The 27,104-nt window shown below is 34.8% G+C and overlaps 1 protein-coding gene across 2 annotated transcripts; it reads left to right on the forward strand.

The window, feature by feature from the left end:
• The first annotated feature begins 1,717 nt into the window (after positions 1-1,717).
• Positions 1,718-27,104, forward strand: LOC132946812 (protein lozenge-like). 2 transcript variants are annotated; one of them, XM_061016890.1, is made up of 5 exons: positions 1,718-2,521; positions 8,306-8,419; positions 8,478-8,603; positions 22,860-23,039; positions 24,963-27,104. In XM_061016890.1, the coding sequence occupies exons 1-5, from the start codon at positions 2,176-2,178 to the stop codon at positions 25,919-25,921; spliced, it is 1,725 nt and encodes a 574-aa protein (XP_060872873.1). In that variant the 5' UTR covers positions 1,718-2,175; the 3' UTR covers positions 25,922-27,104. The 2 variants fall into 2 exon arrangements, with proteins under 2 accessions (XP_060872873.1, XP_060872874.1); XM_061016891.1 differs by having other exon boundaries at positions 1,719-2,521; positions 8,502-8,603.

The following is a 27,104-nucleotide window of genomic DNA, read 5'->3' on the forward strand; positions in this document are numbered from 1 at the left end:
AGATTCAAGATGATCGATGAAAATTTTCAAGTTTTGAACACCATACACCGAATATTAAATAACAAATTTAATCATATAGAGTTGGTACATTTAATGGGTAATGAAGTGCACGGAATCAAATAGTACATTAAAATATATCCATCGAATTCTGTTGAATAATGTTGTAATTATTTTGTAACAAAGAACCATAGGTTATAAAAAAAATGTAAAATATTAATTCCATTTTCTATTTGTTAATTTTAGTTTAATATTATGTGAGTTCAGAGAATAACTTATTTGTTTAGAAAGGAGATCTATGCTTAATTTTTGAGAGAGTATAGCCACTATACTACTCTAGCCTTTTTATAGTTGAGCTATTGTTCATAATCCATATAGGAATATAAAGGCTAAATAACTTCTAATAATATACTTATAGGCTATTACTAATATAAGTAATATGACTACACACCGACAAACCTTTAATAATTATAATTTTAAGCTTTAACCAAATACAAACGCAATAAACGTGAAGCATCGATAGGTATTTTCATACACGCTAATGCATTTTACAATATAAACAATAATAACTAATAAGAGTGTAAGAAAAAATCAAATATTGGCAAATTTCAATCAAAATTATGTTAAAAATTAAAATACAAAATACATTTGATTTTAAAGAGTAATTACCAAATACATGATAGGTACTATAGATACATTTGAAAAACTACATAATTAAATAAAAACAAATTGTAAGATTATAAGTTTGAGTATTTTCAACTAATTGATGGTTGTTTTTCAAAAGCCTAATTGTTTCGATTTCTCTGAAAACATTGACCTAGTTAGTGTTATAAAACTTTCTTTAAGTAATAATATAGTACAAAATATAAATAGTATTTCAAATTTAAATACAAGATACACACAATAAATTTGAAAGCACACAGTATAAATGCTAACTACGATATTCAATTATTATTAATTCTGCTGTATTGTTTGAACAAGTTTTCAATATTGTACTTTTGCTAGTAACTAATAAGCCATCGATATTTGATAAGAGTTAATATTAAAATGAACCGTAAAAACGATTTTTATCTTATTTGCTTATACTTTTACGTGTGAGTGCGAACAAAATAAATAAAATAAATCTTCGTGTATATAGTTTATTACATTATATACGCGCACGCCGAAGGTAAAAAAAAAATAATAACAATAAAAATAATGTGTACCTACCTTATAATTATGTTGTTGACGTTCATAGACGGGACAAGAAAAAAGATCGGAGAAGGAAAAAAACCAAAAAAAAGAAAAACCCTACATATAGCCAGTCGGATCGGCTTTTGCACGGTCCACGTGACGACGAAGAAGTCGAACACAGTCCGAGACGCTGGTGCAGTGGCGGCGGGGCGGAAGGTAATTGAAACGTTACGAGCTCACTCCGCGGCGGCGGCGGCGGGTGCACACCGTCATCAACAGGCTACAGCCGCCGCCGCCGCTAAGCATGCGTCGGCGGGACGCCACACGCCGCCACGACGACGACGGCGTAACCACCCCGCACCACCGCTGCCGCCGACACCGCCGCCACCGCCCCCGACTGCCGTTTTCTTTTTCTTCCGACATTCTTTGCGCCCCCGTTTTCTTTTCTCCCGCCTTTTCTTCTTCTCGTCGTTCTTCTCGTTCCGCCGCGCACTCTTTCTTATATATATAATATATTATATGTACACACCACCGCCACCACCGCCGCCGCCGCCACCACCACCATCCTCCGTCACCGCTGTCGCGTATCGTTTTCCTTCTTCCGTTTCTTATTGCCTCGCCACCGCCGTCGCCGCTACCGCCACCGCCACCGACCCGGGCCAGCGCGGTCTTCCGCAGAGCACAGACACGCACGCACGCAACAAACTCCGCCCACGGCAGGGCGCGAACACCTTCCGCCGCCGGCCCCGTCCTCCTTCGTGGCCAACGGCGGTAAACCAAAGCTCCGCGGCGGCCGCAACCTCCGACCGACGAACCAGCCGCGAAAAAAAAACGCTTTTTTAACAGTCAGTCGCGCCGGTCCGCCCGTCCCCGACGACACGCACACCGCAGCGGCCGCACCACCGTCGTCACCACCGTCGACGTCGACGTCTTCGTATAGTATTCGCGGTTTTTTTCCCCGTCTCGTCACGTGATTATTTCGTTCTCGTCTCGTCACCGCCGAACATGCACCTGTCGGAACCGATGAGGAACCGTGACGGTTTCCTCAAGGCCGACGTGCTGGCCGAACGGACGCTGGACAGCCTCCTGGCCGAACATCCCGGCGAGCTGGTCCGCACCGGTTGCCCGCACGTCGTGTGCACTGTGCTGCCCACGCACTGGCGGTCCAACAAGACGCTGCCGGTTGCCTTCAAGGTGGTGGCGCTCGGCGAAGTGCCGGACGGCACGCCGGTCACCATTCGCGCAGGCAACGACGAGAACTTTTGCGCGGAGCTGCGCAACTGCACCGCCCTGATGAAGAACCAGGTGGCCAAGTTCAACGACTTGCGGTTCGTCGGCCGGTCCGGTCGAGGTGAGTGTGACAATTATTATAACTATTGTGCTAGGACAAAATTATTATTATTTATGTTTGTAAATCCACTTCGGTGTTCGTGACTTTGATAAGGCGACCTCACACATCACCGAGTTAACGTGAAGCTAAGTAACGAGGTTTTTGGAAAAAAAAATTAAATACAAAATTGGCGCGCAACACACTGAATCTTGGTGATGATTACTGGTTAGTGTAACTACAAGTGGTATACCACAATGTGTACGAGTAAATACTTTACTTTACGTAGTAGTTATATTAAAGGTATACCAGAAAGTAGACTCCAATCCTAATCGAGGTCAAACCAGTTACCAAATACCGTTGAATTTTTGAACTTTAGTTGATAATATAAACAACAACTTGAATTACTCGTCCACATAAAAAAAAATTACCATAATTAATGTAAAAATTGTGTTTCATCACAAATCAAGGTTTACCGTGCATTAAGTCACTTTTATGTTATATCGTTTATTTTAGCGTATGACTTCATTATAGTAAGTTGATGTCTACAATAATATTATAATTTCCACCGGAAACCGTCGCCCTGTAAATCGTATTAATTGTTGTTGTTTTTGAATACGATTTTTGGTTTTGTTATATTTGTGTGCGTCTATTACTGTGGTAATATTTTGGATAGCGACCGCTGTACGACGAGATGCAACTCGCGGCGAGAAAAAAAAACCGTATACCGCGTTACAATAATAACGTCCGGTAAGTCGGCGTCTCGTGTAGGCAATTCGGGTACATGAGCGTGTGTAGGTGACACCCGTTCAATCGAGCCGCTTTATTACAGTCCGTTTGGCCGAATGGTGCGGGTATTATTGAGTTGATCAAATGAATCTCGTCGAGAGAATTGAACGCGACCCGAAACACCGTTAAGCACAATAATATGCACATGTATATATTATGTCATATATACACATACGACGGGCGTCGCGAATCAAACGGTAATAAATACGCGATGCCGACTTAAACGTTTCGGCGTTTTAATATAACGTCGCGGGACAGCGAGGGTGCGGCTCTATATTATGTGTGCGTATCGGGGGGAGGGAGAAAAATACGTATAAAAAAGGCCAACGGGGCTCGGCGTTTCGTCATGCTTCATTCCCCGAGGATTTTTTTTTTTTTTTTTAACCCCGCGAGCAATGATGACAAATTGGCCTACGCCACGCCGTGTAAATCGTAACGGCGGCGGTGCATTTCCGCTGCCACGCTCCCTCCTGCAGTTTTCGGCGTTCGACGTTATCCCTCATTTCCTTTCACCACCCCCCCCCCCCTCCCCTGTCGGCATCTCATATTATACACGTTTTAAAGCGAACCGGAGGGCTGTGAAAACACGTTTTTTTTTCTCTCTTAAATCTGGCGTGCGCCGAAATTTATCGCATCCCCGAAAACTGGGGCTTACGCGGTGTCGATAATGTCGTTATTACGTTATAATATTATTATCAAACAGGAATGCGGGTGACGGGCGCGCGTAAGAATTACAGTTTTACGATATTATCGGCGGACGATTAACGGAGCCCGCGCCGTAGTCTCGCAGTGTATATTATAGTCCGACGAAACTATCGTCATCTTAATATCGACTGTACAACAATGTGTATAATAATAATAACAACAATATAAAATATCAACGCACGCCGGCTAACCGGCGCCATTAATCCGTCTTTCGTTAAAAACTTTACCCTTGTTGCCGTTTTAATCATCTCGGCGCGGAGTAGTCGTAGACGGCTGCAATATAATGAGACCGGTGGCGGCGGCGGTGGTGGCGGTGGTGGCTGCTGGCGTGCCGCGTTACCCCCAATAATTGATCCTTGTCGGTTAATTTCCCGGGAAAAGTTAAAGTCGGTTTACGGTTGTTTACACGCAATTATCACGCGTTTTCCGCCGAAAACCCGTGAAGCTGCACACGTTTTATTATGTTTAATGGTTGTCTCCCGGACGTGCTGCCGTTTGTCTTTATATATGGGTAGGTATATCTGTTGGTAGGTACATACGAAATGGTAGTAATACGTTTGTCTTTTCCCCCGCGACAGCCATAGTAATAATTATTTAACACCGTGAACGTTTATAACAGTTAAATATTAATTGCTACTATCGTGCGAAGTGATGACGTACATAACACGTCATAATGGTTTCGAAACATTTACAAAGACGTGTGATTAGTAACAGTATATACTATTAATATTTATTTAACAGTCGACAATTTCCATTTTATATAGTATAATATTATAATATTAATAAACAGGTAGGTATTTAATAAAATAATTTCACAACTCATAAATTAATGACATTCATAACAAACAACAACGACAGAGTTTAAATAAATTAATGAAAATATAAATATACTGCTAATACAAACAAAAAAACAAAACAAAACGAAATTAGTGGGGTGGCTTATTATTAATAAGTCTAACAATCACTGTTTGGATGGGGTGGACCCAACCGTAATAAGTTATATGAATGGGTGGGTACCTACATTAAAAAGAACTAGGGAACGTGTGAAACAGGGAGAAACTTTAAAATGTAATTAGTTGAGAAGAAGAGGAGCATCAATAGTCCATCCATCAACCTCCTTAAGAAGCACAAATGTTCCTCCTTTTATCAATTATAGGGGAATGTGACTGAAGATATGCATATAACTGTTTAGTGGTCTTGCGGATGTTGATCAGTATTTTTGGAAACAGAGAATGTAGAATACAAAATCGTCTTTGGACACGCTATATTATAGAGTCAAACAATAATAATAATAATATAGTAAATCAAAAATTGTATTGACATTATAGGATATTTAAATATAATGTTATAGTTTTTAATATTTACTTTTATTTGGCAGTTGTCACTGAAAAGTTTTAAGTGAGAAAAAATTGATCAAGATGTTCAGTATATGTATGTGAATGGTAGTTTCCAATACTCGATAGTTGATACCTACCTGAAACACATAATTTATTATATTGTTATCAATTTTTTTTTGACATTATCCTATACTATTGACACTTTCCAAATATACAAAAAATACTTTTAAATTTTATCAAACTGCAAAATTCTGTGTTACCCCATTTGTACATAATAACAAATTACCACGTATATTAATAAATTATATGCCTGTGAAAATATGCAAAACAATTTAAAGTTTCAAGTCGTAGGTTGCAGTACGGTATTGCATTATTTTTTCAGTCGGGGATCAGCATCATTACCGTACTGCCACTGCACTTATATTTATGTAATATGCTTATTATTGCCATTATGTATATAATTATGATATCGCTTGGGTAATTGTTGGTAAATCCTACTATTTTCCAATACTTCATGATTTCTGATCATACAAATAGTATGTACAATTTCGTTAGAAAATTACCTACTCGAATGTAGTAGTAAACGTTATAAAATTCGTTCTGGTACTAAATATTCATATTTTATAACTCGTAAATATATTTTATTGTTGCTGTCGTACATTGTACGAGCTGATGTTTTACTGCAAAACAAACATATTTAATTTTTCCTTTTATTTTAGTTTTAATTTCTGTAGCGATTTTCTTATTTACACCAGGATCTCGACTTAGTTTACATAGCACTAATAGCAAGCAAGACCATATTATTTAGGATGGACAATGGGGTGATGTTTCCCGGATGGCTGAGATTTACATTGTTTCAATTCTCTCATAACTCCATTCACTCGTTTCCTAAAATTAATATTTTATTTTTATATTTTGTAATTTATTACTTTATAGTATATTACTATTACAACAACTAAATGCCTTAGTCATATTAAACATCAAAAGATACACAACAACCGTCATAAATTATTAAAATAGTATAATTATTGATGAATTTGCAACCCAGGAAAACATTTTTTTAACAAGAAAGATAATTTTGTTTGCCCTTGGGCGGTAAATTTCTAAATACAACCCTGCAGATAGCAAACTACCATAATGGGTTGACAAATTTATAATGATATAATTAGAGGGATACTCAAAATAACTGCCAATATTTGGTTTAACTTAAATGTATTTTAAAATAAAACTTTTTCTAATTGAAATGAAAATATAACTACATAATATTTTGCATAAATGATGATAATTTGTGTACTAAAAATATTAATTTGAACCATACGAAAAAAAAAAAAATTTAACATGTGTGGGTTGGTTATAACTTATAACTTATAACTTATAAGTTATTATATTCAAGTATATAAAAAATAGCACATTAAACAAAAACAAAAATATTTATAATAAGGAACAACAAATTATTTTATCAAATGTCCATAGTGCATACAGTCGTCGATGTGTATTCTTTTTACGATTCCATTAAAGCGTAAATTGAAAATATGAAACTATTCAGCATTCGCATTAACACATTGTCATAAATAAATAGATATAACACTAGTAGCTGGTAACAGTGACAACACTAATTTATTTAAGATCTTGATATTTCCACGTGTTAATAATAAGGTAAGTAAAATAACTTTCAGTGTTATATCGTTCAGTCCAATAGGTTTAACCGTGTTCTATTTATTTATTATATATTTTCCGATATAATAACTAAATCTATATTGTTATTACAACATGCAGTTGATTTTAAATTCACAGCTGACCTCCCCCCAAGCTCCACTTATAATATAATAAATAACTTCGTTACTGATGTCTCGGTTACCTCGCCGTATATGTATACTGAATGCATTTTGAATTACCTGTCCGATAAACGATTCTGAAAGGATCTCGGTGTTTAACTCTTTTAAGATTTGTGAAACGTTCGTGTGATTTTAAGTGCTTGAGTAAGGACTTTCACAAACTGTAAATACAAATTTGGGTTTGTTTTATACTTTTATATAGATACCTACATCAAAATCTAAATTGTTTATATTTATCATAACACGATAATTAAATTAATGTTGCTTGAGTTTTTTCTCAAAATTTACGTGTACAATGTATGCGTAATACGATATGAATTTGAGTGTGCAAAACTTTTTGTTTAAATTGTAGATAACATGTGCCTCAAAATATAAATCAAATGTGCTATTTATGAACTCGAGCATGATGTGCTTGATCATTTAGAGCCCACTGCTATAGTGCCATATTATGATGAAAAAAAAATACAAGGAAACCGATTTTCCTTGACATATTTGCTATTAATATTTTTACCATTTATTTCTATCAATACATTATTTTTCTCACAACATGATCATGTTGAAAGAATCGGTAAAAATATCAATTTATTAACCCAAAAACAAGCTTTTAGTAGTTTATCGCAGCAAGTCTTCTCGACTTATATCTATCAAACAGTTATTTTAATATTATGTTATTTTTAGTTATATATTTTAATGTGTATAAGTAACTCAGAAATACTTGGAAAATGTCATTAAAATATTAAAATGGAATGAAATATTTCATGCAGTACCTATCTATATTAATTAATCATAGAAACTGGCTCACATAGAAAATTATATTATAATATAACCATGAAATTTAATTGCATTATAAAATAACTTATTCTTGATGCAAAGTATTACGTAACACTGTAGTAAGATATGTATTTTATTCGGAAGGGATTCCAGGAAATCGGACTTTGTAAACAATTTTTGCACAAATTAAATTATACACTGTAACGTTAAAATACATTAGCAATACTCATGATACAATCCTATGTTTACTTAGAAATTATTATAATATGAAGTTATAAGTATGAAATATTATACCAATACGGCAATACAGAGTCCTAGGTACTGTTTTTTTGTCTATTTGTTTACAATGAAAGTTTTGTTTTTTTTTTCAGGAAAAAGTTTTACGCTGACTATAATGTTGAATTCGTGTCCACCGCAAGTAGCCACTTATTCCAAAGCCATCAAAGTCACAGTAGACGGTCCCAGAGAGCCGAGGTCGAAAACCAGTGAGTAAATTAATGCACACTTACGCTTGATAAATTATCAAATTAAATTGGGTATTAGGCCTATTATTTAACTCGTTTGCAGGAAACCAAGGGTTCCATCCTTTCCACTTTGGACCTAGACCTTTCCCGTTCGGTACGCCACTGGATCCAAATAGAATAGCAGAATTGCCGTTAAAATTGTCAGGTAAACATGTTTTTTTATTCTAAAATTACTATGAAATGTTCTAAAAATGTACTCAAAATCTCGAAAGATTTTTTTTTTATGTTTGTAGTTATTTAAACAGATATATTGCGCATAGTAATAAACTATAATTCAATTTTATCTTATAGTAATTTGTTCTGCGTCGGGTACGAATATACGATTATAATTAATATGAATCCATCATTAATACTTTGTTATTCGTATTGATAATCATTAATTTGGTAGTAAACTCATTACTTGAATCATAATTAAATCAAAGAGTAAAGATCCAAGTCTTATACACATATTATAATATATTTATAATAATATTAAAATTTAAACATATAGAAAATTAGTGTTTTAGTGTATATTAATAGTATATTTATGCTTGTACGTTATAGGTGTAGGTATACAATACATATTGTTGTAATATATTATGGTTTATGTTTAATTATAAAACATACATATTAATTTATAACTTATAACTTATACGTAATATAGTTAAGAATATAATAGTAAATTATGAGGAAGTTTCGTTGTAGAGATTAAAGTTATATAAAGAAAATATAGCATAACATATAAATACACCTCCTAATATAGGTAACTATTTCTTTAAAAATTGTTCAAAACTGCATAATAATTAATAGATGTAATGGATGTACACTACTCATATAATTTCTCAAAAATACTTTTAATATTCTTATTTATTGAACTATGTAGTACAATTTAATAACTGAGTGATTCATTAAGTATTCTTGAACCAAAGTGGCGGTATTGTAATTAATAAATAATAATTTCCATTTACCCTTTATTCAAAAATGAGCATCATTTATAAGTCAAATTGTTTAAAGTTTATTTATAGTATACAAATTATAATTTAGTAAGTAGGTATAAATTAATTATTAAAAATGGATTCATACATTTTTTTAGTTTTTTATGGTGTTAATCAAATTTTTTTTACAATTAATTTGTTTTTATATAAGTACTGAGTACTTTATGCTAATAGTTTATTGCAAGTTTCAACAAAAAAAAACAAGTAAAAACTCAATTCAAAAAAACTAACGTTATGTTTTAGTACGAAAAGTTGATTTAGTTATTTCATACACTTTAATTTGTTGGCATATTAAAATAGTTATTTGAACAATAATTGTTTATAATATACATTTGTAAGCACGAGATATTCATTCAAATTATTAATGAATGCGACATTAAATATACAATAGTTACATATGATTTTATGTACTTTATTTCCGTAGTGTTTATATAAACCACCCTTAGAGTTTACAGTGTGTAAGAGTGTTTTCGTTTCTAGTAATCTTTTATAATAACGTAATATAGACTAATAATTAAAATAGCATAAGACTTATTTTTAAAAAAAAATGTATTAAGACAAAATATAATATTTAAAATTGTTTTATTAATCGAGTTTAATATTAAATCGAATTGGTATTAGAATAAAAATCGTTATCGAAAAATAAATAATATATAATACACATAAATTATTAAAATGCCTGTATTGAAATGAAAAGAACAAATAGTTTTCACTTCTCATAATTTATCGGCGCCACTAATGATAAATTTTTTTAAACATTAATACTACATTATCAACTTTAGACAACAACAAAAATTACGTTACAATATTATACAATATAATATTTTACATACGATTCATAGATTTTTACAACGCGATATAACGAAACAAATGTTTTGCATTATTATACTATTTTTCAGTATTAGATTTTTGATTGTGAGAAAGTGAAATAATTGTTTTACGTTCGTATAATAATGAGCGCAATAAGTGCACCAACTTCGGTAAAGCATCATAGCTCATAACTATATTATATAATACTTCATCAAAAATAATAATAATATAATATTGTTCAACGATTGGATTGTCGCCAACTGTTACACTTTTACAAAAAGTTCGTAGACACTGCTGTGGGAGACGGTGTTCGCAGACATCGTTAATTGTATTTATAGTAGTGATGTGCGTGTATGATATGTAAGGTCGGTGGGGTGCGAAGTGCTGGTGAATTGTATTTCCAGAAGGGTCGGATGTTAGATTTTTCAGCTACAAACGAGTATGGCGAACAAACAAAAATGCTGTCATTAAATCACAAGTCTACCATACAAGTCGGTTTTTAAAAAGATATATTCGCGGGCACTGCGGGAACGAATTTCATATAATAATATAGAGAAGAGTAGGCGAAATCTAACGGGAAAATAGACGACGGTAACCACACGTGGCGGCGATAGCAGGGCTCCACCAGATACCGCTGGGAGTAACATATTATAATATTACACAATAAATATAATATTATGAATGCTATATTATTATTATTGTGTGCACGGTGATAATACGTAATAACTAATAACGACAGGTGGCATCGCCGTCGGCGCCCTCACCCCAAAATATTTCGTTATAACAATATGCACCGAACCTTAATTTTGGAGATTTTTTCGCACAATTTATTATTCAATATCTTCTCTATCGCCATTGCGTTTCTCTGCGGTACGGTTTCGAAAGTCCACACGCATCAATTTAAGTGTTTATTAATAGTCTCGCCTTGTCGGACGTCGAGGGTACAAAAATAACGTCTGGCGCAGTGATGGAATATTTTTGCAGTCCAAGGGTCGATCGAAAAATCACGATATATAATATTTAATATAATAAACCGGCAGGATCAGGTCGAGTATACAGTGATCGCAGTCGAATTTTCACATGCGTGGGGAGAACGATAAGCAAAAAAAAAATTGAAAAGGAAAAAAAAAAATTACCGAACAAATAGAAAACAATCCGACTGTGCGTTCTACGTCTCGTGGGTTTTATTATTATTATTCTTAACTGCGCACACGTGTGCCGCACCGTTACAATAACAATAATAATAATGCAGTTTCGAACTTTGCAAACGCATATATATATACATTTATGTCCATACACGGGTACTCCGTACGTGTATATATAGGTAGGTACCTAACCTAACAAATACGGTGGAAAGAAAATAAAAAACCGTCCGAGTACGATTTCGACTTTCGCGCGTACGCGATGACAGACGACGCGTATTTATGTATTGCCTGTATATATATATATACATACATACATTATGTACAGGGTGTGTCACCACATATGTGCTGCAGTCCCCGTCAATTTGATTTATTTCGAAAAATATCACTTATTCGGTAAGACCTACTTTATTATCCAAAATTATTAAAATGTTGCTACCCATGTTTTTCTTTTTTCAGTTTGCAGACTAATATAATAATTATACGTACTTTATAGTGACACAATAATATAACTAATGTAATATAATAATATAAAATATTACGTAGAGCAGCCCATTCATATGAAAAATATTAAAAAGGCAGTATAATTTATTACTAATTTTCATCAGGTTCTTATTTGTCGTATTAGTTAAGCGCGTTGTAGACTTCAGATTGTAAGCGGCACTATTTATTATATGGAGGAATTATATTAAAACTATATAATATTATATTATATAAGTGCATATTGTGTAGCCTATAATATAGTCAGGTGGGCGGCCGAGTGTGTGCTGCAGCGCGTACGACGACAAACACTGAAGACATACCGTATGTACCTATAGGTACTTATATACATAGCGTATTATATATATACATATTATAATGTATATAATAAAGGAACACGAATAATGTTTGTATATTATACAGACACACACTAGGCTGCTGCAGTGGCAGTCGTGTACACAAGTTTCTCGAGCTTTTTACTTTTTATTATTTATTTTTTAACATATTGTAAAGATGATGACGGGGAGGGAAAAAAAGAAGAATATTGTTCACTCGCTCGCCCCTTATGTACTTGCGTCTCGCTGCAGTTAACGTAACCCCTCATATCTTTCATACATAATATATGTGTGTGTATATATATATATATATATATATATATTTATAGTGTAAATATTGTCACGCGCGCGCCGGGTGAGTTTTAACCGTCGTCGGTCGGTGTAGCTATATATATATTATATATATATACGCATGTCTATAATAATATGTATACACGTATATACTGCGTGGTGAAGGGGAAGACGTCGGCACGACCCTCGGCCGTTTAGTCGAGCTACAAATCTAATTTCCACCTCATATTGAAGACGATATATATATATATATACATATTATGTGGAGGTGTGTACCTACATCGTGTGTAATGTGTGTAAGTCGATACTTCACACTGCTTCACTCGGGGGTTTTGTTTCACGCGTGTAAAACCGTTTTGGAATCCGCACACTTACGAGCGGACGACGTCGAGTATAATAATAACGACGATTCTGTTAGCGCCGCGGGTGGGCTAAGAAAATCCGTGTGCGGAGAAAAACGAATTACGAAAATAGTGTATTGCCGTTTGAATAATAAATTAAAGTATAATATACGTAGTATATACGTTTTCGAACTGCACGTATGTGATAAGCGACGTACTAAACTGGATTTTGTTTTACTTTACTTAACTTAGATAGGTGCGAATTGCGTTTGAGATTTGGGAGGGCTGAAGTCGTATCACTATAGTAATATTGAATAAGCTTAAAATACAAATTAGGAAATGTTTAGAGGGGAAATAGACATATTTTATTTTTGGGGGTGGGGGGCTTAGCTTCGTCCTATTTTCTCCTATGACTGGATATATATATATATATATATACCTACGCGAAAAAGACCTACGTATTCAAGTTCAACTCGATTATATTGCGATAGCAAACGTGCGTGCTAATAAATCATAATATAATAAAACGCTATATAAAATATATTTTATTATGACTATCATTCTTACATTATCATTGATCATATAATTATTTATGTGTCATCTTACTGTAGAGTATTGCTAGAAATACGTTGCGAGACTCATCCGACGCTTTTCCACCTTATTGGCTATTAGTATAGCGGTAATATAGGCACTTATAGATTTTCTGTGTAGAAAAAAGTTACACTTTTTGTGTTGTTTACATAACCTATATTTTTTTTTTTTTTATTGAACTTGAGCCCGGCGACTATGGCTATTAGCTGTTGTAGGGGTTATGAACTGTGGTAGGGGTAAGGTTGGTACGGTAGGTTAGTTTTACGATTGTTTTTTAACGGTTGTTACGGTAGGTAGCAAACACGTGTATGTGTGGCAAGGTTTTTAACTACTATGAACCCGGGTGGTCACCCATCCGGGAGCTAGTAGCTGTGGCCGTTACTTACTGCCAGTCGCATTCCGCATTCCATATATCATAAATACTGATTTTAGCTAATTTCGTTGTTCCGTTCTGAGCGAAAAGAATTGGTGTTTTCCGCACGACAAAAAATATACATTATAATACCACTCATTTTTACATAGTATTATACAAACTTGGAATATTTTATACAATATTAAAGTCACCAAAACCACTGCTATACCGACAGCATTTTACGATGGTGACCCCTACCGTATGCGACTATGCGCGTGTATACCTGCAGCGTCGTCTATACCGCACGAAATAATATACGCTCATCCGTGTCCGCGGACCGAGAACTCGTTTGAACTTGCCCGTCGTTTGTTGTGCTCGTTTAATTAAAAGTCGCAGTCGGCCACACAACTACTGTTGTACGCGTATAGGTACCTATATATAGCGATCGGCGGTGTGTTGCAGCGGACCCGCGCAGGGTTGGGGCTGTGAGGGGTGCGGCAGATGAATGCGTTTGAGATGAGAGGAAACGGACCGACGGAGCTATATATAGAATGTCCGGTAAGGGAAAGGGTTGGTTTTAAAGAGCCGAAACGTCGGTCTCATTAGTCGCTGTCCGGCGAGCACGTGGTGATGCAGTGCTCGTATTACACACGACCGGCCCGTCGATCATCCCCCGTACTCTCGCCATCCCTAGCAAGCAACTTGTGCGTGTGTAATCTCTTTGTTGCCGTTAAGGGACTGTTTTAATCTTAGGTCCTTCGCTCTACCGCCTCAGTAGCACATTATATTATGTAGCACCCGAACTGCACGCATATATAATAATGTATAATATATATATATATATATATATATATATATATATATAAGTAGATTGCACGCACGCGCACATCATCAGGCTTAAAACGACTGTCCCGTATTCTAGGTCCAAACCCGTTGACGATGTGAGGACTATAAATAGTTATTGTCTTAGCACGAATATATTATATTATTACATATTATATCAGTACGTTTCCTGGTGTCAATCTCCTGACAGCCACTGCAGCAACGTATATTATGTTATGTATGAGCTTCATAACGACTGTTACATATTATATACCTAATGGCTAATATAAACTATTATGACTTAACAAAATATAATCTTAATACATAATAATATTATATACGTGACGTATATGTATAACACGTCTATATTATATAGTTCCCTATCGGTGGTTGCGGTAGTTCTTTATCTGGTTTTATATAATATCTATACTTATATATAAAGCTGTAGAGTTTGTTTGAACGCGCTAAACTCAGGAACTACTGGTTCGAATTGAAAAATTATTTTTTTGTTGGATAGTCCATTTATCGAGGAAGGCTATAGGCGATAAATTAATAGAAGCCTGGTGAAGTGCTCAAACAGGGATTTTGAGATTTACGGTGGAAATGTTTGTTTATATAAATGGTCGCTATCGGTTATGGAAGAAATATAGATAATAGATAATAGTATTTTTTATTATTGGTTTCCATTGGTTAATCGGGCAGATCAGGTACAAGCATGCATCAAATCGAATTTTCACGCATTGCCTACCAGGGTGGTTGATATACTGCAGTGAGTTACACCAAAAAGGAGTTGAACAATCACAATTTTTTTAAGAGTTGTCATTTTTACGGGCCACGAAGTGCGCAGGAGCAGCTAGGTTTTTATATATATAGATAATAACAATAATAATAACATTTTTCTGTAATCAATAACAATCGTTTAAATAAACAAAAAACAAAATAAAATAAATGTATTATAATTACACAATCACGCATTTTCTAGGTATGACTTTGTTTTATTGGGCCGATATTCTCATTAACAATACCATGCCACGCCAAGACGATCAAATACTTCACGACAAAGTCGTAATGAACTAGGATTCAATTATATATATATATATATATATATATATAAATGAATTTTTGTGCGAAGATTAGACCTTTGTGAAGAAGATAAGCTAATTTAAAAAGGGATAAATTTGGTTTTCTTACTTTTTGAAAAGGGCTAAAATTTTAGACAAGGCGTTAAATAAAAGGGTTAATCTTGTCAAAATATTTTTGACAAAGGAATTAAATTTTAAAAAGCTTATTTTTAAAAGGGTTAAATTTAAAAAAAGAATTGCATTTTTTTAAAGTTTTAAGCCACAGGTAGCTGATTGCCTAACCGATAATAAACTGCTGTGAATCAGAATTTTTATTCCGGGCAACAGAAAGATAAAGATAAATCTAGATTCTAGAACATCATACACCGAATATTAAATAACGCATTGAACAAAGTTTGAGTCATATAAAGTTTGTGCATTTAACGGGTAACGAAGTACACGGGATCAGCTAGTTATATTATACTTCGCTCGTCGAGTAGCGTATACCTAAAATGTTGTAATAAACACATCAAAATCTATATTATAGATAATCGTACATTCAATTTAGTACTTACATAAAGTATATAATAATAATACAATTATTGTTTTATAATAGGTAGTTAGGTATGCAAACGAATTATTTGTTTTAAATTCGTATCACCGATGTAATATTTTATTTGTCAAAACTCGAAACGATTATAATATTATTATCATAACACGCGAACACTACATATACGTTATATTTTAAAACGTGTGTCTACATTCGTGGAGATTTAGTTGAATTATAGGGGGAGGGCTTCGTTTTTTGTTTTATAAAACTTATTATTTAAATACAAGCAAACTTATTCAAATACTCCCCCTTTTATGTCTTAAATATTTTTTCCACAGTCATAAATACGCATACTATGTAGGTATATTTATAAATATTACCTATTAAAATTTGCAGCGTTATAACTTATAAACAATCTAATATAATAAATTAAGACCTTTATGTTTTACTGCCGGATAAATAAAAGCTCAATGTTGTCTCAATATATTGTCGTGTCCGTATCACCGATAACATTTTAACAATTTTAGTACAATTATTATATATTATTATTTTTTCATAAGCGAATATAATATTATAATATTGTGTTGTATGCATAGAAATTATAAAAAATTAACTCTTAAAAAAAAAAAATTATTTTTACTTAATGGACTGACTTGCTATAGATATTCAAACACGGTTTTTGACTTTACACTTTTCCATACAAAAGGCGGCAGGCATACGCGGGGGGGGGGGGGGGGGGGGGGGGTTACCAAGCCCATTCAATAACCGAATTTCTTAGACCATGTGAGATTTCTAGACACTAAAAATCGACTTTCAAACATTCTCGTCTTCGAAACGCGACTTCTAAAGCGCTTGGATTTAACACAAATCCTTAGAACCAAGCTGTATCAGGAAACCACAACCCTTAGCACCAAGTAATAATCTCTATTACCTCCTCAAACTTTTGAGTTTTAACCGATCATCGACGTATTAGTCACACAGGCATGACTTTTATAATTTTAACGACATTGTCTCCGAAATCTGAACTCACACTTAACGAGGTATACATCACCATTATAGCTAATAATTGAATGAAATTCATAATTTGTTTGATAGGTATATACCTATACTATATAGCCAAACAAATTACAAATATAGGTGATTATATTATATTATATTCATATGTACAAATATTTTAAATACATACGTTTTTATGTTATTAATTATTATTGTTAGTTAATAATAGAGACAGTCTTAAATACTGTAGATACATATTTACTCAGTTTGAAATAAAATGTTAATATCATGATAAATAATTTTATAAGTCTATATCAGTAATATAATAGTTGTACTGCAGGTGAACAATTAAAACAAATATGATTTAAAGTAATAAGGATCCTAATAATATAAAATCTTATGTAATAACATATAGATATTGATCAGTTTGTTTAACTCATATACAATCTATATTCATAATATATTATCTGATATAGAACTTTAAAACAAGTTCGATTTTAGTAAAAGGAATATAATAGAAGGAAAGAAAAAAGTTAACAAGTTTTAATTAACACATAAACGGTTTTTTTAAGGGACTAAAGTTCTCTTATAATTCACAAATATTGGACACTCATTCGTAGTTACGTAATAATATTCACTTCATAATATTTTAACTTTTACCACAAAGTTACATAAGCAAAAAAAATCATAACTAAAAAAATGAAATGTATATTAATTACTGTTAAAAGTTAAAACTCTATATATATTTATGATATGTATATATGAATGATATAACTACCTATACCTACCCACTTCATTACCTACCACATACCTATAACAATATATTTAAACACATGTATTTATAAATATTATATTGTATTAATACATATAATATAGATGTAACTATGAAAAATATCTTATACCTATTTTTTATATATTTTTTTATTATTGAATATTTTTACCGTTATTTTTAAAAGCGAGAAAAATTCCAAGAAATATTTTAGTAGAGAACTATAAGTATATCAAGAAAAAAAGAGTGATTTATTTATTGAAAAACAAAATTATTGGGTGTACAGAATTTTGTAATGATAATATTATAATAGTATTATAATAACGTTATACTAATATTATTCGTTATTACAATGTTATAATAATATTATTAATCAAAAAATTGCTGTCTGGTACAGTATGTATTTATGGTATTTTAGAATTGTGTTTTAATATAAAATAATTCAAATTGATTATCACAAAGTTATCGGCGAAAAAAAAATATTATTAACAACGTTGTTAAGAATTTTAATTTTTTTTTATTATACGGTGCTGAAAAACGTTTTTCAAACTATTTTTCATCCTAAGATAATATAAAATATGGTTCTTCCGGATAATAAAATATTCGTATAAGGGTTCCTTGTAAAGGGTTATTTTTTAAGTAGTGACAATTTGTGTTTATCTGTAAGTAAATAAACAATAATTTAAGGTCATACTTAAAGGTCTTAGAAATAATCTTAGTGAACTACTTTTTAGTTTTTATGTAATACAATTTGTGTTAACTCATCTTGAATGATATCAACCTGCTGTAATCATTAGACACAATGGGGTTGATAACAGCATAATCTTATATATGATAGATAATAGATAACAAATAATAATATATACAATAAATAATAAACAAGGAGTAGGTACAATTTCTTTACATACGTATAATAAATTATATTACGTCGAAACTAAATTCAAGCCCCGTACAGTCTATAATATCATTAAGTAGCCTATATTATAATCGTATAATATAGTCTGTAATAATAACAAAATATAATACGAGTGTGGACGTCAAATAGATACATATCGCGATAATAACGCGAGAAAAGCGCTTTTATGATAGTCTACCGATATATACATGATAATATTATGTTATGTGAAACGGAATAATTATGACAGACGGAAGAAAAGTTTTCGTGAGACGGGTAAATCGCCTTTAAAACGGTCGGCTGCTGCCGCGCGCGTATTAACGGGTATTAAAGCAACATTTTTTAAATATCGGCGTGGCTTATTATTCGCGGAAAAGTCGTCGTCGAGACGCGTTGTGTTGTATAATAATATTACAATATGTATACACAGGGACGGCGCGTGGAGGTAGGTACACTGCTGCTGCAGTGTCGGCGCGGTGGAGGATGCGTCGAGATCGGCCGTAGACTTGTGACTGGGCGACGCGGGCGGGCGGGACGAGAACGCGGCGGCCGCTTCGGAGTCGGGTGGTACGCCGCCACCGCCGTGGCGGCGGCTGAGGGACGTTTAGAGACGGAATGTAGGTTAACGCGCGCCCGCAGTCCGCAGCGCCCTGCTCGGTTTGGCGGTGTCGGTGTCGGTGTCGTCGTCGGTCAGACGGTGCGGTGTGCTTTGCGGAGAGCCAATGGGGTGTGCCGCAAGCCAGTGGAACCAACCCACCGTGGGTGACGTCACCGCCACCGCCAACACCGCAGTCGATTCCCCGGCCCGCGTCTCGCCGCGCCACCCTGGCCGGAAGCGGCGGCGGCAGCTTTCTCGCCGGTTTTCTTTTCGCCTCTCTTTCGCCGTCTATATATTATACGAAAGCGCGGCCTCTCTCGCTCGTTCCCGTCACTCGCTCTTTCCCGCACGCACGCGACACATATACTGCACACTCTCGCTCCATACATTTATCTCTCTTTCTCGACATCTCTCTCGCTCCGCTTCAGCGCAATCGTCCGCTCTCCTTCGCACTCCTTCGCCGGTTCCGCGCCGAGTAGGACGTATATTGTACCGCGTGAATCAACTACGCGCTGCACTATATAATATTTAAAATACGAGCCGAGTTCGTCTCACGAACCAACTGCAAATCTCGTCGACTATAATATTATTATTATATATTATGATTATGATTATGCGATGATAATATTATTAATATTTAGTATACGACACTCTACAAATGCGTATAGAGACGTAGTCACGTAAAGTCTACATTATATAGGCACACTGCTATAGAGTCGTCCAGAGACCAAATACAAATTATTTTTGATTCCTCCGAAAACTGTAATAGGAATGAATGTCCGGGGTATAATATGGGTAAATTTCACAAAATATTTTTGAATCTAAATTTTAGACAATATATTATACGGCCGGTAAAATGCGATAATATGAAATTTATTAATTTGTTTATATTATAATATCTATAAAACGATATAATATATTAAGTACGTATACCTTTACAGCTTAACAGTTAGCATATATTATACTATAACGGTGCGGGAGGAGAGGAAGATTACGGGTGACGGTGATGATGACGTGTGGTCGGCGGCGGCAGAGGCTTGTTATGGCGTTTTAAAATTAAAAGCTGTTTGAGTGGATGTAATTAGTGCGAACGGGCGCGCGGCGATACACACACATATATATATATATATTATATAACATATTATATTATAGTAACGCTGAACGGCTGATGGCGGGGGCGACTGTATATATATAAATAATACTGCGCGCTGACGGCTTAACACAAAAGGTGCACCGCTGTCAACATAATAAAGGGTTTTGCAACCCTCTCCCTCCCCTTCAACTCCTCTCTCTCCTTAACCCTATCGGCACAGTGTATATGTATATATATATACACGGTGCGCAGCAGTAGTCCGGATGGGGGCCCTTTTATGTGTTGACGCTTGTAAAAGTTAAACTGCCACCGCCCACCGTCGCCGCTCGCGTAAATATCACCTTCTTGCAGCACGCGCTGTTCCTCCGGCCGTGTCTTGGCGCGGATCTACCCTCTGCGCGACCTTTTAATAATAAGTGCCTGCCAACCCTTTTCGTAACTGATAACGTCGTCGTCGTCGTAGTCGGCGGCGGCGAAATTAAATTAACCCTTTGGAAACACCTCAAAGGTCACGCGGCGGAAATTCGCGTGAGCGCCACCGGAGAAACACACAATAGGTTTTATAATTATCATTATTATTATTATTATTATAACAATAATTGTAACAATATTATATTTTATAATAATCGAGCGTGCGCCAGTATTAGCTATTGCCTATACAATATAATATGTTATGATTTCACATACGAGTATGAACACCATGCTTCGTATGTTTTTTTTTTTTAATTTCAACCTATAGACGTGTGTGTTACCGTCAGTGGTAAAAAATTAGGGGGCAATTTGTTCCGGCCTCAAGTTCATAGTCCCATCATTGAAAAGAGGCGCTGGGGTTTAAGATTCACAGTACCTATTATGTATTTTTATTTTTACTGTACATTACGTTAATCGATTTACAATTTAACATGACGTATTACCTATACGACTATACCCAATAAAATGTTCATGATAATAAAATAAACTGTATACATTTTAAGTCAGTGGAGAGTGTCAAAGTACAATTTTGGCTGCAGAGTAGTATAGTTGCATCCCAAAGATAACCACGAAAAACGTCATATAATTCTAATTTTAAAACGTGTCTACTGTTTATCCAGTGGAGCAATTATTGAGAGAGTTGGGTGTGCAATTAACAGGGGCCCCGATATCTCATATCCTACGATATTCCTACAATAATCTGTAATATACACATAGGTATATTATACATATATTATTATTTGTTTTAATATAATAACAATAAATAATAAGGTCTTTACTCCTCTGAGTTCATCATTTTAAGATATGTCTATCATTTTATATTATTGTTAACTGTTTAATAATGGAAGTTAAAAATAAAAATAATAATCGAATTTATAAAAAAAAATATCTAACAAGTTTTTACCTGTGCCATCATAATATTAATTTTTATAAAAAAATATGAGAAAAATTTAATATAAAAACTTCGAGACAACATTTTTCACTTGCCTGTAATAATGATGCCTACTGCTAGACAGTCTGTGTGAAAATGAGAAGGAAAATGACGTTACATAGCTAATAAATAATATTTATTTTATATTTTTAGTTAGTACATGTACACAAAACAACATGGCCGCATTTCGTATGAACTCTAAAAAAACATCCGTGGCGCAACAAACTATTTGATACCCTCAAAAATGTAATCAATAACATCATAATTATAACTGAGAAAAATATTATGACGAAATATCTTAAAAAAAAATGTGTAAGCTTATATATAAAATAAGTTTCCGGTCATCCGTAAATAGTTATTATTATCACAACATTAGTTGGCGATGTTCTAATATAAAAGTGCTCACCTATAATTACTTATTATTCATCATGGCACGTTCACTCGTTAGATACCTGAGAAAGAAGTAGGTATTTACACGTAAAGTTATAGCATGTGGTCGACTCGCATACTATAATAATAGTAAACTAACGTTTTAGTAAACTAATATCTATATAGTAAATTAATATCGAATATAAACGGATTATGGACGAACGATTAATTTAACATAATATTATAATATTGTTAAAGATATATAGGTAATATTATAATAACACGATGAATATAATATAGTACCTACATCAGTACCCAAAAATTGTAATATTATATTATTTACAGCTTGTCCACGTTGAATTATATTATTATACTGCGTGTTCCACGAATCATTATTATTTATTATTACATTGATAATAATATTAAAAATAAATTCAGTTGTCATATTCAACAAGTGCGTTGTGCAACATATTAAGTACATATACCGCGGTTCAGACAGCATGTGAATAATATGGATTTTTCTTTCACAGGTCTTGCCCACTCGTGGGGCACGTCGTTTTCCAGAGCTTTACCATCGACCGCATACCCCCCTTATTTGGCTAACAATTGCGGTCCGCCGACATTTCAACACTCAAACTTCACCAACATTTTTCCGTATAACGGAACGACCACTGAAGTGATTCAACAGCAGACGATTAACACGGGCACAGGTAATATTATAACATATTTTATTACGTGCAGGTACAAACCGTTTACATAATTCAGTAAGCACATAATATATTGTTATCTTATCATATTATTATAGTAATATTTTATTACGAAATAAATAGAGACGATGGACACGTCATCTCTGACCAAAAATTATAGTTTATGAATTTGAGTCTAAACGGTGCAAACACATAATTACGTGCATTCTATAACAATAAACATATTATAATATATTATAATATACCTAATATACAAATGTCTGTAGTTGTGATTTCGTTTTTTTTTTTATACACGCGCTTTGCAATAGACTAAGGGCTAAGACAAAACTATCGAAACAGAAGTTATACAGAAGTTACACTCGAGCCAATAAACTACGTTTTAAAAAGATATATACCTAACATATACTACATAAATACGACGTTAACCATCGATAAATTCATTGTTGAACGTTATTGCGTTATCACAAATATACGTTTGTACGAAAATGATAAATGCGAATTGTAAAAACGTCGTTCGAAACGCGTTCACCGATGGTTTGATACTTTTTGTGATGCGCTTTTAAGATATTAAACATATAAACATTTATAATAATATAATAATTAATAATGTAAAAAGTATAAGATTTTTAATGTTTATTAATGAAATAATACCTCTTTTGTTTAAATATTAAGTTAATGTAGGCTAAAGACCAATGTAGTTGAATTCTTTTACCAAATATAAAAAAAAATATATTTAATAGTACATGACCTATATATTATATTATATGATAGGTACCTAAATACAATACCTAATACCTATATTCGATTCTGCATCTGAAAATATTCATCGACAATAGAACTTACTTTGCACACTATTACTTCACAAGTTGGAAAAAGTTTTTCCTTTGACTCGTACTTAAATTATATGTATGTAATATTATATTGTGCAGAGTGTCTAAACGCGTGTGACAATCTGACTTGTTCGAGTTAAGAAAGTGCGAATTGCAACGACGTTACGTCTAACGTGTAACTACACGTTTATTACCGATGAAATGAAATCATTTTCTTTGACGTTTGGTCGTCTGGTTCGTTTCGAAATACCAAGGTATAACGCAATCAGACATTTTCTATATATATTTTCTTCTTACGAGATGACACTAAGTGCTACCCCGGAATCACGTTAAGGCGATTTCCGGAAACGAAATCGACTCCTCTGAGCTAGTAAATTGTAACAATTGAAACAGGCCGACTGGCTTTTCACCAGTGAATCTCAACAGAACGGTAGCCATGCTGCTTATAGTGCATGACATTTATAAATTATAATAAAGTGAAAAATCGATTTGGATAATATGGTTTGGGATCAAACACAGATATATATAGGTACTAAATAAGTAACAACTAATCACATTGATAGGTAGGATTCAATATTGTTTTTGTTTTTGTTTTTATGTATAAGATAGGTAAGGTAAATATAATATATGCAAATATGTAATATTACAATTAACTAACAAATTATGTTTAGTAATAAATTACGTAACGAAAATCAATAAATTTGTAGTTTAATATGCAAAAAACCAATACTATTGTGATAAATTAATATCACTGATAATAAATAACTAATTAGAATAAGCTTATATTGTGTATTCTAATATATCTTCTGAAATTATTTATATACCTTCGTCATTATTAGACTTTATTACTATAGTCATATTAGATAGCATTTATTTGGACTCATCTTAGCATTATCAAATTTGGAAACGAAACCATCCATTATAGATGGCCTATGGTTCAATCCAATTATTTGATAAAAGTCATGGACATATTTTGAACTTACCTATAGGTTCAGATTTTTTTCTCTACTTGTCTGAGATTAAAAAAATTTAAAGCCGACGACAGTCCTATCGTAATATTGAAATATGATAGAAGATATATTGGTTTTGTTCGCAGATGGCAACAACAGCAGCACCAGGACGGCGACAGAACCGTTAGGACCGATCAGCGTCAACGTGAGCGTGGATAGCGCGACGACCAGAAGCCACAGGACCGGGATCAGGGGCCACAGGGGTCTATTGACCACGGTGTCTGGAAGCGGCGCGCACAAGCGGCACCATCACCATCACCACCATCACCACAAGCGACATCGGGACAACCGGTCCGAGAAGAGTGCAGTGGTGGCGGTCACCGTGGACCGCTTGTCACCGACGGTCGTTGCGGCGTCGGCAGCCGCAGCTATCAATAACAACGACAACAACAACAACAACGGCAGCAGCGGTGGCGCCGGCGACGAACACGACAAGAATAAACGGCGTGCGGCCGACGACGACCACCGCGTTAGGCGCGTGGCCAGGACGACTCCATCGCCACCACCTCCACCAACGCTGCGACCTCCTCCACCCGCACAGCCTGTGGCTCAGCTTCCGCCGCATATCATGGCAGCGGCCGCAGCCGCCGTGTCACCGCGTTCGCACCACCCGTCCGCGTCTGTGCCCCCGCCGCCCGTCACGCAACCCGTTCCGCTCGTGGCGCCGTCGCTGTTCAGCTTGTTCCTGAACGCGCCGCTTCTGCAGCCACACACGCAGTGGCTTTACTCTCAGCTGTACCCCAATCCATATCTGAGTCACATACGAAACACGATGATATTCGACAACGAGTCGACGGCCGCTGCCGTGGCCGCGGCCGCGGCGCAGAAAGCCGTGGGCGGCGGCATCGGTGGCGTCGTTGACGAGGGCGACGGGTCGGCGGCCGAGAACGAATCTCCCAAAAAGTCACCCGCCGACGAGGGTGAGGCGGACGGCGGCGGCGGCGTCGGTGCTGACGATGAAGTCGACCGCGACGGAGCAGACGCTTCGCCGGCCGTTTCGCCCAAAACCACCGCCAAACAGACAGACGTCTGGCGGCCGTATTGATACGTCCACCGTGGCCTTAGCGATATTGATGATAACGATGATGATGATGATGATATAATTCCATGTGGTGACGCCGAAGTATATTTCAACAGGAGGGATATCCCTAATTTTGAATTAGAATTTTTTATAATTGCACCACTCGAAGCGGACGTCTTCCGTATACACGCGTACTATTTAAATTAATGATTATACGTAATACTTATAAATATCTCATTAGTGATAATATGATATTGTCCCCATATACTATCGTTCATAATACACCACCCATCCAAACCCACCCTTAGTTTGAGGAACGCCGTGGTCACCCACCCCTCCTTAGTCCCGGGATATAGTTTCGACGCTATACCGATGCAATGTTCTATAGCCATAGATTGCGGACATTGATACTTCACTCTGTATTGAGTGGCATTTTTTTTTTCTCAGAATATATTCATGACCACGGTAAGCGTGTTGATTATTAAGTTATTTTTTTCGTTAGCTCTTTTGTGATATTATAGACTTGCGCAGGTCGACTGGTGAACGTATTAAAAAAAAATATATATAATTGTTATCATATTATATTATAATTAAATTACCAGTATAATATTATATATTATTTTGCACGTATCACCGTCTCCGTCACCACTATCACCATAGCACCATCAGCACAGTGACCACCCGGCTGTTACCTTATGTTGTATAAGTACCTACCTATAACCTGTATTCCCGCCATAACCACGACGCGTCAATTAATCCCGTTCGATGTACCGATGGTAATAATAATAATTATATATATTATATTATGTTGGGCCACCCTATTATTATGGACATCACGTGTTAAATAAATCATATACCTATCGTGTGAAAATAATGTTAAATATTGTATGATTGTATAGGTATACAATAACCCGCTCCTGTACCTGCGCGTCCATTATAACCTGGTAGTAAGTATATGCATAATATACATTATGGTAATGTCCCACTTACTACCGTTTTATTATTAATATATTTTTTTTTTTCATCTGTGTATTTTACGTTTCAATTCTATGTGTACGATATTATTATTAATTATTATTATGCAAATAAAGAAAACAATTATTTGGTTGTTAACAAAATTGAATTGATTTTTGGTATGTCATTTTATTTATTCAATCTTACAGTCCTCAACAGTGGCAGATTTAGGGAAAAGTAAAAAATCCTAGAT

Source organism: Metopolophium dirhodum, chromosome 6 (genome assembly GCF_019925205.1).
Source record: "Metopolophium dirhodum isolate CAU chromosome 6, ASM1992520v1, whole genome shotgun sequence".
NCBI classification, from domain to species: Eukaryota; Metazoa; Arthropoda; class Insecta; order Hemiptera; family Aphididae; genus Metopolophium; species Metopolophium dirhodum.